At 48.1% G+C, this 16,166-nt stretch overlaps 1 protein-coding gene across 1 annotated transcript in view; it reads right to left on the bottom strand.

Annotated features, from left to right (window-relative positions):
• The window catches only part of LRPAP1 (LDL receptor related protein associated protein 1), a 54,982-nt gene that overhangs the window by 15,895 nt on the left and 22,921 nt on the right, over positions 1–16,166 (bottom strand). Inside the window, exon 2 of the mRNA XM_063924215.1 lies at positions 5,134–5,278. Within this exon, the coding sequence (XP_063780285.1) occupies positions 5,134–5,278 (145 nt within the window). The remainder of the gene's footprint in view (positions 1–5,133; positions 5,279–16,166) is intronic.

The following is a 16,166-nucleotide window of genomic DNA, read 5'->3' as shown; positions in this document are numbered from 1 at the left end:
GGCAGACGCCAGCGCCAAAAGCATAACTACCTTCCAAGTGAGAAACTTCAACTCAACCTTATGCAAAGGTTCAAACCAGGAAGACATGAGAAACCGTAAGACCACATCAAGGTCCCATGGAGCTACGGGAGGCACAAACGGAGGATTGATATGCATTACTCCTTTCACAAAAGTCTGAACCTTTGGGAGGGCAGCTAACTATTTTTGAAAGAAAATAGACAAAGCCGAAATTCTGCACTTTGATGGAACCCAATTTTAGGCCTGCATATACCCCTGCCTGTAAAAAGTGGAGAAAGCGACCCAAGTGAAAATCTTCCGCAGGAGCCATTTTAGACTCACACCAGGAAACATACTTCCTCCAAATACGGTGATAATGTTTCGCCGTAACCTCCTTCCTAGCCTTAATGAGAGTTGGAATGACTTCCCTGGGAATACCCTTACAAGCTAAGATCTGGCGCTCAACCTCCATGCCGTCAAACGCAGCCGCGGTAAGTCTGGAAACACGCATGGCCCCTGCAACAACATATCCTCTCTTAGAGGAAGTGGCCAAGGATCTTCCATCAGTAAGTCCTGAAGATCCGGGTACCAGGCCCTTCTTGGCCAGTCTGGAACGACGAGAATCGCCTGAACCCTTGCTCGTCGAATGATCCCCAGTACCTTTGGAATGAGAGGAAGTGGAGGGAACACATACACCGACTGGAACACCCACGGAGACACCAGGGCGTCCACTGCAGTGGCTTGGGGGTCCCTTGACCTGGAACAATACCTTGGGAGCTTCTTGTTGAGACGAGACGCCATCATGTCGATCAACGGAATTCCCCAGCGTTCTGTCACCTCTGCAAAAACCTCTTGGTGAAGAGCCCACTCTCCCGGATGGAGATCGTGTCTGCTGAGGAAATCTGCTTCCCAGTTGTCCACTCCTGGTAGGAAGACCACTGATAGGGCGCACACGTGTTGTTCTGCCCAGCGAAGGATTCTTGTGGACTCCTCCATTGCCGCTCTGCTCCTCGTTCCGCCTTGACGGTTTATATGCGCCACCGCTGTGATGTTGTCTGACTGCACCAGGACAGGTCGACCCTGAAGAAGGCTTCTTGCTTGCAGCAGGCCGTTGTAAATGGCTCTTAACTCGAGGACATTTATGTGGAGACAGGCTTCCTGAAGCGACCATTTCCCCTGGAAGTTTCTTCCTTGGGTGACTGCGCCCCAGCCCCGGAGACTTGCATCTGTTGTTAGAAGTACCCAATCCTGGATACCGAATCGGCGTCCCCCTAGGAGGTGATGACCTTGTAGCCACCGCAGGAGAGAAATTCTGGCTCTGGGAGATAAATTTATCTTCCGGTGAATGTGCAGGTGAGACCCGGACCATTTGCTCAGCAAGTCCCACTGAAACACTCGGGCGTGAAACCTGCCGAATGGGATGGCTTCGTACGCCGCAACCATCTTCCCCAGAACCCGAGTACATTGATGGATCGACACACTCGTCTGCAGTTCCAGAGCCTTTTCTTCTGGAAGAAATACCTTCTGTAATTCCGTGTCCAGAATCATGCCCAGAAAAGGAAGCCGAGTGGTCGGAATCAACTGGGATTTTGGCAAATTGAGCACCCAACCGTGCTGTCGCAGAACCGACAGTGACAACTCTACACTTCTCAGCAACCGTTCCTTGGACCTCGCCTTTATCAGGAGATCGTCCAAGTACGGGATAATTGTAACCCCTTGTTTGCGAAGGAGAACCATCATTTCCGCCATGACTTTGGTGAAAATCCTCGGAGCCGTGGAAAGCCCAAACGGCAACGTCTGAAATTGGTAATGAGAATCCTGTATCGCAAACCTGAGAAAGGCCTGATGTGAAGGATATATCGGGACATGTAAGTAGGCATCCTTGATGTCGACTGACACCATAAACTCCCCCCTTCCAGGCTGGCAATCACTGCTCGAAGAGATTCCATCTTGAACTTGAAAACTTTCAAGTATGGATTGAGGGATTTTAGATTTAGAATTGGTCTGACCGAACTGTCCAGTTTCGGCACAACAAAGAGGCTCTAGTAGAACCCCTCCCCCCGCTGGGACGAGGGAACGGGAATAATGACCCTCTGTATACACAGTTTTAGAATCGCTGCTAGCACCACCTCCCTGTCCGGAAGAACTACTGGTAATGCCGAAATGAAGAACCGGTGAGGGGGCATCTCCTGAAACTCCAGTTTGTATCCCTGAAACACGATCTCTAGTACCCAAGGATCCAGGCCTGATTGAATCCAGACCTGACTGAAAATTCGTAGACGGCCCCCCACCGGTTCGGACTCCCCCATGGAAGCCCCAGCGTCATGCGGTGGACTTGGTAGCAGCAGGGGAGGACTTTTGGTCCTGGGCGCCTGAACCTGCAGGAGGTTTCCTTCCCCTTCCTCTACCCTTTGAAGCGAGGAAGGACGAGCCTTTTCCACGCCTGTATTATTGTGACGAAAGGACTGCATTTGCGGATGTGGTGCCTTTTTCTGTTGTGTGGGAACATTAGGAAGAAAAGAGGACTTACCCGCAGTCGCGGTCAGGTCAGCCAAGCCGTCCCCAAACAAGACAGTACCTTTGAAGGGTAGCGCTTCCATAGCCCTCTTGGAGTCGGCATCAGCATTCCATTGATGGATCCACCGCGCCCTCCTGGCTGATATCGACAGACGTCCCTCGCCGCGTCTTTTATGTAATCTGCAGCGTCCTTAATATAACCGAGAGTTAGAAGGACATTATCTTTATCAAGAGTATCCATATCATTAGCTAAATTCTCAGCCCACTTAGCAATAGCACCTCTCACCCATACCGACGCCACAGCGGGTCTGAGCAATGCACCCGAATTAGCTAAAATGGACTTCAGAGACGTCTCCAGTTTGCGATCCGCCGGATCTTTGAGAGCTGCCGTGTCAGGAGACGGAAGTGCCACTTTCTTAGACAAACGAGATAGAGCTTTGTCAACATTTGGAGATGCCTCCCATTTTTCCCTGTCATCAGAGGGGAAAGGATACGCCATGTAAATCCTCTTGGGAATCTGCCATTTCTTATCCAGCGACTCCCAAGCCTTTTCACAAAGAGTATTCATTTCATGAGAGGGGAGAAATTTCACCTCAGGTTTTTTTCCCTTGAACAAGCAAATCCTTGTTTCCTGTACCGCAGGTTCATCAGAAATGTGTAAAACGTCTTTTATAGCTACAATCATGTACTGAATACTCTTAACTAACCGTGGATGTAACGCTGCCTCAGTGAAATCGACCTCGGATTTAGAGTCCGTGTCGGTATCAGTATCTACCACTTGAGTAAATGGCCTCTTTTGCGACCCGGATGGGGTCTGCACCTGAGACAAAGCTTCTTCCATGGACTTTTTCCACACCTGGGTCTGTGCCTCAGACTTATCTAACCTCTTTGATAAGGAAGCTACATTCGAGTTTATCGTACTTAGCAATGCTAGCAAATCAGGTGTCGGCTGCGTCGACAGTCCCAACTCTAGCCCCGCATCCACTCCCCCAATAACCTCCTCCGGTGAATAACCTTCAGCCTCAGACATGCTGACACGGAGTACCGACACACCACAACACACAGAACGTCCCAGCTAGGTGAAAGGCCCACAATAAAGCCCAGATAGAGGACACAGAGGGAGTATGCCAGCTCACACCCCAGCGCCCATATATCGCAAGAAACGATATATGTACCCAGCGCTGCCTTATGTTACTATTAAGCACCACACTGCGGCCCCCCTCTGAAAATGCCCCCCCCCCCGTTACTTGGGAGAGAAGCGTGGAGGTCCCGGCAGCGTCTATCCCTCAGCCGCGTGTTGCAGGGAGAATGGCGCCCGTGAGCTGCGGGACGAAGCTCCGCCCCCTCCCCGGCGCGCTTCGGCCCGCCAATTTCAAATCTGTAAAAAAATGCCGGCGGGGGTCTGTAAACGGTGCACCCACAATCTTTTTGTCGCCCAAACAACCTCCAGTAACATGCTGCCCAGGGAGCACCCCCCCCCCAGCGCCCTGCACCCAGTGAAAACCGTTGGTGATGTGCGTTACCGCTGTGCTGTACCTTCCGTTACTGAAGTCTTCTGCCGTCCTGAAGTCTTCTGATCTTCTCATACACACCCGACTTCTGTCTTCTATGAGGGGGTGACTGCGTGGCTCCGGGAATAAGCAGCTAGGGCGCACCAAGTGATCGAACCCTCTGGAGCTAATGGTGTCCAGTAGCCGAGAAGCAGAGCCCTTAACTAAGAAGAAGAAGTAGGTCTGCTCCTCTCCCCTCACTCCCACGCTGCAGGAAGCCTGTAGCCAGCGGGTCTCCCTGAAAATAAAAAACCTAACATAAAGTCTTTTCTAGAAAAACTCAGGAGAGCTCCCCTAGTGTGCATCCAGTCACTCCTGGGCACAAAGTCTAACTGAGGTCTGGAGGAGGGGCATAGAGGGAGGAGCCAGTTCACACCCAGATTAAGTATTTTTAGTGTGCCCAAGCTCCTGCGGATCCCGTCTATACCCCATGGTCCTTTTGGTGTCCCCAGCATCCTCTAGGACGTAAGAGAAAGTGCATTTACACTATAGTTCCACATGTAATAAATACAGCCCCTCTTTCTCATAACCGACATAAGAAATAAATGAGACTATACAGAGGAAGAAGACGATGAAGAGGCCTACTTACTAGAACGAAAAAATGAATGGAGGAAGAAGAGGCAAGCATTCCCATTACCATAGACCCCCCACCCCCCTCCCCTCCAAGGTATATAATTCAGTCTGTGATAAGTACAAAGTATGATTAGAATGATGCTTGTGGCTACATATAAAAGTATTTTAGAATAATCAGTTCTCATTTCATGGATGTAGGTCCACTTTAACTCCTGTTCATCCAATATTCAGTCTCCTGGTTATTAATCCTCTCCAGGTTGGTGGAACTGATTGTCTGGCTATGACATAATGATCTCTGGAAGCGGACCGCGATTGCTGAATAACCAGAGGACTGCAGGCTACATTTTATGGGAGATTAGCTGGGTGAGTGCACTGAGGCTCATGCATGCTAATGGGCCTGATCCAACTAAATCATCCCTGGAAGAGGCACATTCCACAAGAGGATTAGGGTAAAGGTTAAGAAAATTGATACTTGTAATCATAACAAGCTATTTACCATTGAGAGATCGCCTGAGCTTAGCTTCTTTTTCTCCGTCATCATCTAACCCTTCCGCCTTCAGCTTCTTCCAGTTTAGTTCGTCCTTTTCCTGCATCTTTAGATCGCTGTGGAGCTCTGCGGCTTTTACAGCAGAAAGCTGGAGCTAAATAAATTACAGTGAGAAGGTGAGAAGATGGTGACATGTTTTCAGAGACCAAACCAGCCAAGTAAAAATGAAGGTCTCTACACTCTACCACCACCTGCCGAACAGCTATTATTTCTCTCTCATTCATTTCTAAGCCCACAATAAGCAGTAGGGATGAGCATCGAAGAGCGACCTTTCAAACAGATCATTCTTCCACCCAGACTTATCAGGATTTCTGGATAGATCCTAAAATCCCAATGCTTGTGCCAATCTTACCTGTTCCCCGGGCATCTCTCCACTGCGCATGTGGGACCTTTCCCTAACTCCCCAAATACGTATGTGCAAGAAAAAAATAAAAATAAAGCAAAAATCCCATTGCACTGGTTACATTCTTATATCACTAACATATAACCAATTATTCCATAAATTAGTTAATGTTATGACCCATCAATTAAAATCTCCAAAACGTTGATATATCTCTAGTTAAGGGGTGCTACTACAGATACAACGGAGATCATTTACAAGAAAAAGACATGTCCATCGCAGGTGCACTATTTTAAAATTTAACTTATAATTTTAAGTTTAAAATACTATTCAATGTGTAGCTTGTCAGCAAAATATTAAAATGTAAAGCAAGGGGTGTGAAAAGAAACGTACAGAAGTGAATAATAAAAGATTATCTAAAACCGCGTTCCTTATTTGTCTTTTACTCCGTCATACACGCTATATAAGTGGGATATGCAAGAAATCTTATTTCATTAGGTGTTCAAATGACCTTTATCTAAGGGAGATCAAAAGGTCAAATATTCCTTACTGTATCTCCATTGATAGTGAAATCTGTGTTGGTGTGAATAATTGTTCATAGAACTCTCTTCAAGATATACGGTCACATTTATATTCCCTTATAAGTCTTAGCTAGTCATACGTCTCCATTTATTGACCTATGTGAGAACTTCTGCACATTTTCGTTACTACACTATATAATTAGCAGGTAATGAATATCATGTAATTAGTAACTTATTCCACTTCCAATAAATATCCTGCATAACATGTAGTTCCCAGTGCGATTAGTCAGTTGCCGAACATCATTCACCCTCTAATGAATTATATCTGATATATAATAAGATTTTACTTACCGATAAATCTATTTCTCGTAGTCCGTAGTGGATGCTGGGGACTCCGTCAGGACCATGGGGATTAGCGGCTCCGCAGGAGACAGGGCACAAAAATAAAGCTTTAGGATCAGGTGGTGTGCACTGGCTCCTCCCCCTATGACCCTCCTCCAAGCCTCAGTTAGGATACTGTGCCCGGACGAGCGTACACAATAAGGAAGGATTTTGAATCCCGGGTAAGACTCATACCAGCCACACCAATCACACCGTACAACTTGTGATCTGAACCCAGTTAACAGTATGACAACGTAGGAGCCTCTGAACAGACGGCTCACAACAATAACAACCCGATTTCTTTGTAACAATAACTATGTACAAGTATTGCAGACAATCCGCACTTGGGATGGGCGCCCAGCATCCACTACGGACTACGAGAAATAGATTTATCGGTAAGTAAAATCTTATTTTCTCTAACGTCCTAGTGGATGCTGGGGACTCCGTCAGGACCATGGGGATTATACCAAAGCTCCCAAACGGGCGGGAGAGTGCGGATGACTCTGCAGCACCGAATGAGAGAACTCCAGGTCCTCTTTAGCCAGGGTATCAAATTTGTAGAATTTTACAAACGTGTTCTCCCCCGACCACGTAGCTGCTCGGCAGAGTTGTAATGCCGAGACCCCTCGGGCAGCCGCCCAGGATGAGCCCACCTTCCTTGTGGAATGGGCCTTGACAGATTTAGGCTGTGGCAGGCCTGCCACAGAATGTGCAAGTTGAATTGTGCTACAAATCCAACGAGCAACCGTCTGCTTAGAAGCAGGAGCACCCAGCTTGTTGGGTGCATACAGTATAAACAGCGAGTCAGATTTTCTGACTCCAGCCGTCCTTGAAATATATATATTTTCAATGCCCTGACAACGTCCAGCAACTTGGAATCCTCCAAATCGCTAGTAGCCGCAGGCACCACAATAGGCTGGTTCAGGTGAAACGCTGACACCACCTTAGGCAGAAAATGAGGACGCGTCCGCAGTTCTGCCCTGTCCGAATGGAAAATCAGATATGGGCTTTTATACGATAAAGCCGCCAATTCTGACACTCTCCTGGCTGAAGCCAGGGCCAGTAGCATGGTTACTTTCCATGTAAGATATTTCAAATCCACCGATTTGAGTGGCTCAAACCAATGGGATTTGAGAAAATCCAAAACTACATTAAGGTCCCACGGTGCCACTAGGGGCACAACCGGGGGCTGTATATGTAGTACTCCTTTTACAAAAGTCTGGACTTCAGGAACTGAAGCCAATTCTTTCTGGAAGAAAATCGACAGGGCCGAAATTTGAACCTTAATGGACCCCAACTTGAGGCCCATAGACAATCCTGTTTGCAGGAAATGTAGGAATCGACCCAATTGAAATTCCTCCGTGGGGGCCTTCCTGGCCTCACACCACGCAACATATTTTCTCCAAATGCGGTGATAATGTTGTGCAGTCACCTCCTTCCTGGCTTTTACCAGTGTAGGAATGACCTCTTCCGGAATGCCTTTTTCCCTTAGAATTCGGCGTTCAACCGCCATGCCGTCAAACGCAGCCGCGGTAAGTCTTGGAATAGACACGGTCCCTGCTGAAGCAGGTCCCGTCTTAGAGGTAGAGGCCACGGATCTTCCGTGAGCATCTCCTGAAGTTCCGGGTACCAAGTTCTTCTTGGCCAATCCGGAGCCACGAGTATCGTTCTTACTCCCCTTTGCCGTATAATTCTCAGTACTTTTGGTATGAGAGGCAGAGGAGGAAACACATACACTGACTGGAACACCCACGGCGTTACCAGAGCGTCCACAGCTATTGCCTGAGGGTCTCTTGACCTGGCGCAATACCTGTCCAGTTTTTTGTTGAGGCGAGACGCCATCATCATGTCCACCTTTGGTTTTTCCCAACGGTTCACAATCATGTGGAAGACTTCTGGATGAAGTCCCCACTCTCCCGGGTGTAGATCGTGTCTGCTGAGGAAGTCTGCTTCCCAGTTGTCCACTCCCGGAATGAACACTGCTGACAGTGCTATCACATGATCTTCCGCCCAGCGAAGAATCCTTGCAGCTTCTGCCATTGCTCTCCTGCTTCTTGTGCCGCCCTGTCTGTTTACGTGGGCGACTGCCGTGATGTTGTCCGACTGGATCAACACCGGCTGACCCTGAAGCAGGGGTTTTGTCAGGCTTAGAGCATTGTAAATCGCTCTTAGCTCCAGTATATTTATGTGAAGAGACATCTCCAGGTTTGACCATACTCCCTGGAAGTTTCTTCCCTGTGTGACCGCTCCCCAGCCTCTCAGACTGGCATCCGTGGTCACCAGGACCCAGTCCTGTATGCCGAATCTGCGGCCCTCTAACAGATGAGCACTCTGCAACCACCACAGAAGAGACACCCTTGTCCGTGGCGACAAGGTTATCCGCTGATGCATCTGCAGATGCGATCCGGACCATTTGTCCAGCAGATCCCACTGAAAAGTTCGTGCGTGGAATCTGCCGAATGGAATCGCTTCGTAAGAAGCCACCATCTTTCCCAGGACTCTTGTGCATTGATGCACAGACACTTTCCCTGGTTTTAGGAGGTTCCTGACAAGTTCGGATAACTCCTTGGCTTTCTCCTCCGGAAGAAACACCTTTTTCTGAACCGTGTCCAGAATCATTCCCAGGAACAGCAGACGTGTCGTCGGGGTCATTTGAGATTTTGGAAAATTCAGAATCCACCCGTGCTGTTGCAGCACTATTTGGGTTAGTGCTACTACGTCCCCCAGCTGTTCCCTGGACCATGCCCTTATCAGGAGATCGTCCAAGTAAGGGATAATCAATACGCCTTTTCTTCGTAGAAGAAACATCATTTCGGCCATTACCTTGGTAAAGACCCGAGGTGCCGTGGACAATCCAAACGGCAGCGTCTGAAACTGATGACAGTTTTGCACCACGAACCTGAGGTACCCTTGATGTGAAGGGCAAATTGGGACATGCAGGTAAGCATCCTTGATGTCCAGGGACACCATAAAGTCCCCTTCTTCCAGATTCGCTATCACTGCTCTGAGTGACTCCATCTTGAACTTGAATTTTTGTATGTACAGGTTCAAAGATTTCAGATTTAGAATAGGTCTTACCGAGCCGTCCGGCTTCGGTACCACAAATAGTGTGGAATAATACCCCTTTCCCTGTTGTAGGAGGGGTACCTTGACTATCACCTGCTGAGAATACAGCTTGGGAATGGCTTCCAATACCGTCGCCCTGTCTGAGGGAGACGTTGGCAGAGCAGACTTTAGGAACCGGCGAGGGGGAGACTTCTCGAATTCCAACCTGTAACCCTGAGATATTATCTGCAGGATCCAGGGGTCCACCTGTGAGTGAGCCCACTGTGCGCTGAAATTCTTGAGTCGACCCCCCACCGCCCTTGAGTCCGCTTGTAAAGCCCCAACGTCATGCTGAGGGCTTTGCAGAAGCCGGGGGGGGGGGGGGGCTTCTGCTCCTGGGAAGAAGCTGCTTGGTGCACTCTCTTACCCTTTCCTTTGCCTCGGGGCAAATATGACTGTCCTTTCGCCCGATTGTTCCTATAGAAACGAAAGGACTGCGGCTGAAAAGATGGTGTCTTTTTCTGTTGGGAGGGGACCTGAGGTAAAAAGGTGGATTTCCCGGCTCTTGCCGTGGCCACCAAATCCGATAGACCGACCCCAAATAATTCCTCCCCCTTATACGGCAATACTTCCATATGCCGTTTGGAATCCGCATCACCTGACCATTGTCGCGTCCATAAACTTCTTCTGGCAGATATGGACATCGCACTTACTCTCGATGCCAGAGTGCAAATATCCCTCTGTGCATCTCGCATATATAGAAATGCATCCTTTAAATGCTCTATAGTCAGTAAAATACTGTCCCTATCCAGGGTATCAATATTTTCAGTCAGGGAATCCGACCAAACCACCCCAGCACTGCACATCCATGCAGAGGCGATGGCTGGTCGCAGTATAACACCAGTATGAGTGTATATACTTTTCAGGGTAGTTTCCAGCCTCCTATCTGCTGGATCCTTGAGGGCGGCCGTTTCAGGAGACGGTAACGCCACTTGTTTTGATAAGCGTGTGAGCGCCTTATCCACCCTAGGGGGTGTTTCCCAGCGCGCCCTAACCTCTGGCGGGAAAGGATATAATGCCAATAACTTCTTTGAAATTAGCAGTTTTCTATCGGGGTTAACCCACGCTTCATCACACACTTCATTCAATTCGTCTGATTCAGGAAAAACTACAGGTAGTTTTTTCAGACCCCACATAATACCCCTTTTTGTGGTACATGCAGTATCAGAGATATGTAAAGCCTCCTTCATTGCCGTGATCATATAACGTGTGGCCCTACTGGAAAATACGTTTGTTTCTTCACCGTCGACACTAGATTCGGTGTCCGTGTCTGGGTCTGTGTCGACCGACTGAGGTAAAGGGCGTTTTACAGCCCCTGACGGTGTCTGAGACGCCTGTACAGGTACTAACTGGTTTTCCGGCCGTCTCATGTCGTCAACTGATTTTTGTAATGTGCTGACATTATCACGTAATTCCATAAATAAAGCCATCCATTCCGGTGTCGACTCCCTAGGGGGTGACATCACCATTACCGGCAATTGCTCCGCCTCCACACCAACATCGTCCTCATACATGTCGACACACACGTACCGACACACAGCAGACACACAGGGAATGCTCTTATCGAAGACAGGACCCCACTAGCCCTTTGGGGAGACAGAGGGAGAGTTTGCCAGCACACACCCAAGCGCTATAAATATATAGGAACAACCCTATAGAAGTGTTGTCTCCCTTATAGCAGCTTAATATATATCAAAAACGCCAAAAAAAAGTGCCCCCCCCCTCTCTTTTTTACCCTGTTTCTGTAGTGCAGTGCAGGGGAGAGTCCTGGGAGCCTTCCTCGCAGCGGAGCTGAGCAGGAAAATGGCGCTGTGTGCTGAGGAGATAGGCCCCGCCCCCTATTTCGGCGGGCTCTTCTCCGGAGTTTGTGAGACCTGGCAGGGGTTAAATACATCCATATAGCCCCAAGGGCTATATGTGATGTATTTTTTAGCCAGAACAAGGTATTCTCATTGCTGCCCAGGGCGCCCCCTGCAGCGCCCTGCACCCTCCGTGACCGCTGGTGTGAAGTGTGTGACAACAATGGCGCACAGCTGCAGTGCTGTGCGCTACCTCATGAAGACTGAAAAGTCTTCTGCCGCCGGTTTCTGGACCTCTTCGCTTTTCGGCATCTGTAAGGGGGTCGGCGGCGCGGCTCCGGGACCGGACTCCATGGCTGGGCCTGTGTTCGATCCCTCTGGAGCTAATGGTGTCCAGTAGCCTAAGAAGCCAATCCATCCTGCACGCAGGTGAGTTCACTTCTTCTCCCCTAAGTCCCTCGTTGCAGTGAGCCTGTTGCCAGCAGGACTCACTGAAAATAAAAAACCTAAAAACTTTTTCTAAGCAGCTCTTTAGGAGAGCCACCTAGATTGCACCCTGCTCGGACGGGCACAAAAACCTAACTGAGGCTTGGAGGAGGGTCATAGGGGGAGGAGCCAGTGCACACCACCTGATCCTAAAGCTTTATTTTTGTGCCCTGTCTCCTGCGGAGCCGCTAATCCCCATGGTCCTGACGGAGTCCCCAGCATCCACTAGGACGTTAGAGAAATAAATTATATATATATATATATATATATATATATATATATATATATATATATATATATATATATATATATATATATATATAGAGAGAGAGAGAGAGAGAGAGAGAGAGAGAGAGAGAGAGAGAGAGAGAGAGAGAGAGAGAGAGAGAGAGAGAGAGAGAAATAATCGGGTAGTAAATACCATATTAAACCCCACTTGTGAGCCTGTAGTCTTTTAATGTTAACAGGATTCAATACCTAATAATCTTTATCCTTATATTGGAGATCAATAAGTGGTCAGACACCTATTTTGATACACTTGTTGCTCTCCCAATAGTTCTCAGTGACTTGAGTTAGTATTTGTAACTTAATGTAGCTAACTACTGTAGTTGCTAGTAAAGTAGCTAACTATCATCCAAAATGAAACCTATAAATATTATTACTTGTGCTGGGCATACATGCTACAATTATCTGCCCGATTCGCCCTTTATCAGCGAATCACACATATAATTGCAACGTGTATGTGGCGATCGGTCAGGCATGCCGTATTGTCCAGCACGACCTTCCAATGCAATATTTTTAAGCGTCATGTTGGGCGTATCATGCAGTGTATGCCCTACAGTGACCAACCGACGCACATTTCCCTGTTTCTTCACATGGGAAGGAATGGGGAAATGTTTCCACCTCAGGGACGGAGCACCAATATCCTGTGACACGCAATGTGAGAGATCTCATATGGGAAGGAATAGGGAAATGTCTCCTCCCCGGGGGCGGAGCACCAATATCCTGTGACACGCACTGTGAGAAATCTCATATGAAAAGGAATGGGGAAATGTCTCCTCCCCGGGGGCACGCCACGTGATATACAATATGAGAGATCTGACAGTGTATGGCAGCACAGAGACCAAAGGTAACCCTGAAGGAGCTGCAGAGTTCCACAGCAGAGACTGGTGTATCTGCGCATGTGACCACAATAAGCCGTACACTCCATAGAGCTGGGCTTTATGGAAGAGTGGCCAGAAAAAAACACAGTGTTAAAAATAAGAAGGCACGTTCTGAGTTTGCCAAAAGGCATGTGGACGACTCCCCAAATGTATGGAGGAAGGTGCTCTGGTCAGATGAGACTAAAATTGAACTTTTTGGCCACCAAGGAAAACGCTATGTCTGGCGCAAACCCAACACATCCCATCACCCCAAGAACACCATCCCCACAGAGAAACATGGTGGTGGCAGCATCATGCTGTGGGGATGTTTTTCAGCAGCAGGAACTGGGAAACTGTTTCGAGTCGAGGGAAAGATGGATGGTGCTAAATACAGGGATATTCTTGAGCAAAACCTGTTTTAGTCTGCCTGTGATTTGAGACTGGGACGGAGGTTCACCTTCCAGCAGGACAACGACCCGAAGCATACTGCTAAAGCAACACTCAACTGGTTTAAGGGGAAACATTTAAATGTGTTGGAATGGCCTAGTCAAAGCCCAGCTCTCAATCCAATTGAGAAGCGGAAACCATCCAACATGAAGGAGCTAGAGCAGTTTTGCCTTGAGGAATGGGCAAAAATCCCAGTGGTAAGATGTGGCAAGCTCATAGAGACTTATCCAAAGCGACTTGCAGCTGTAATTGCCACAAAAGGTGGCTCTACAAAGTACTGACTTTAGGGGAGTGAATAGTTGTGCACAATTAAGTTTTCTGTTATTTTGTCCTATTTGTTCTTTGCTTCACAACAAAATTTAAAAAATCTTCAAAGTTGTAGCCATGTTCTGTGAATGAAATGATGCAAACCTTCAAACAATCCATTTTAGTTCCAGGTTGTGAGGCAACAAAACATGAAAAATGCAAAGGGGGGTGAATACTTTAGCAAGGCACTGTACAGAGATGCTGATCCCATATTGATCCAGAAGAGCAATACAGAAACGCTGATTGGTGATCCTTAATTAGCAGGGCCCTTGATGCTCTGTGTCCAGGACGACCACAGATTGGCTGCTACAGTACTTACCCCTCCTTGTCACTGCCACTAAGATTACTGATGCTGAGTGAATTACTTATTGTTTTCTTTGAAATAGTTGTACCTGCTAATTCCATGGTCTTTATGAAGCACTCCACAAGTGGTCCTTGGCTCACGGGCAACTCTTCTGATTCTTTTCACTCCTCTGTCAGAAATCTTGTGAGGAGCACCTGGTCGTGCCTGGATTATGGTGAAATTACGTTCTTTCCACTTCCGGATTATGGCCCCAACAGTGCTCACTGGAACATTCAGAAGTTTAGAAATCCTTCTGTAACCAATGCCATCAGTATGGCATTGGGTCACAAATGTCTTGAGAGAGCTCTTTGCTTTTACCCTTCATGAGATGTTTCTTGTTTAACACCTTGGTACTGAGACACCTTTTTATAGGCCATCAGTTGGGACTGAACCAGTTTATATTAATTTGCACTGACAAGGGGCAGGATTGCTTTGTAATTACCAATAGATTTTAGCTGGTATCTTGGCTTTCCATGCCTTTTGGCAACTCCCTTTCTTCAAATTTTTCCCTGTGTCATGTCCCATTATTACACATAAAACTTTCATGTAACAGCCAAGCACAGTAATTCCAACAGAAAATCCCTCCACACCACCCACGTCACTAGATGATACAGGTGATGCTTGTGTCACTGACAAGCTGCAGCCACTTCCCCCTTCCGCAGGTTCTGGCAGCTCCATGGTGCTATTCCACCTGCGGCCCACCTCTTCTGGTACTCGCACACTTACTCACTGTGTCTGTCTGTTGGCATCCTTCTCCTGAACAGCATAGGTGAGGTCATGTCATCACCGACAAGATGAGAGGGGGCTGGAGGGACACAGAGAAGCTGCTGGAGGTACACAGGGCATGGAGCTGCTGGAGGGACACAGGCAGTGAGCTGCTGGAGGGACACAGGCAGTGAGCTGCTGGAGGGACACAGGCAGTGAGCTGCTGGAGGGACACAGGCAGTGAGCTGCTGGAGGGACACAGGCAGTGAGCTGCTGGAGGGACACAGGCAGTGAGCTGCTGGAGGGACACAGGCAGTGAGCTGCTGGAGGGACACAGGCAGTGAGCTGCTGGAGGGACACAGGCAGTGAGCTGCTGGAGGGACACAGGCAGTGAGCTGCTGGAGGGACACAGGCAGTGAGCTGCTGGAGGGACACAGGCAGTGAGCTGCTGGAGGGACACAGGCAGTGAGCTGCTGGAGGGACACAGGCAGTGAGCTGCTGGAGGGACACAGGCAGTGAGCTGCTGGAGGGACACAGGCAGTGAGCTGCTGGAGGGACACAGGCAGTGAGCTGCTGGAGGGACACAGGCAGTGAGCTGCTGGAGGGACACAGGCAGTGAGCTGCTGGAGGGACACAGGCAGTGAGCTGCTGGAGGGACACAGGCAGTGAGCTGCTGGAGGACACAGGCAGTGAGCTGCTGGAGGGACAGAGGCAGAGATGTGTTCATGGGCAACTACAACTGTGGGCATTATGTGTATCAACGGCACTCATATGCGCATTAAGTGTAAGGGGCACTACTACTGTGGGCATTGTGTGTAAGAGGCACTACTATTGTGGGCATTATGTGTAAGGGGCACTACTGTGTGACATAATATGTATAAGGGGTGTACTGTCTAGCGTAAGGTGAATAAGGGGCACTACTGAGTGACGTAACATGAATAAGAGGCACTATTATGTGGTGTAACATGAATAAGGGGCACTACTGAGTGACGTAACATGAATAACAGGCACTATTATGTGGTGCAATATGAACCAGGGGCACTACGTTCGGTGTAATGTGAATAAGATTGCGCTACTGTGTGGCGTAATTTGAATTGGGGCTACTTTTGTGTGGCCACACCCCTTTATCAGGTCCCCCACCAGAGATATAAGAGGTCAATTTAGGTGAAAAACAAGCAGTTAAAGTGCTCTAATAAAAATAAAAAAAATAGACACGATAGAGAACTCAAAATTTGTTTGGCAAATCTTTGTGTGTATATAACTATTCCCAAACAAAATTACAGTTCCGAAATGCTATTCCTTCCCACTGAAATATAATCCAAAAAACAGCTTTTTTTTTTAAATCTGACAATTAACGGTGTCTTTTAATTTCAGTCATAAGGAAGTGAGGTAGGGAAAAATGACAAA

This window comes from Pseudophryne corroboree, chromosome 1 (genome assembly GCF_028390025.1).
Source record: "Pseudophryne corroboree isolate aPseCor3 chromosome 1, aPseCor3.hap2, whole genome shotgun sequence".
Taxonomy (NCBI): Eukaryota; Metazoa; Chordata; class Amphibia; order Anura; family Myobatrachidae; genus Pseudophryne; species Pseudophryne corroboree.
Note: the sequence above shows the minus strand (reverse complement) of the source record. Positions and strands in the feature narration are given on the sequence as shown.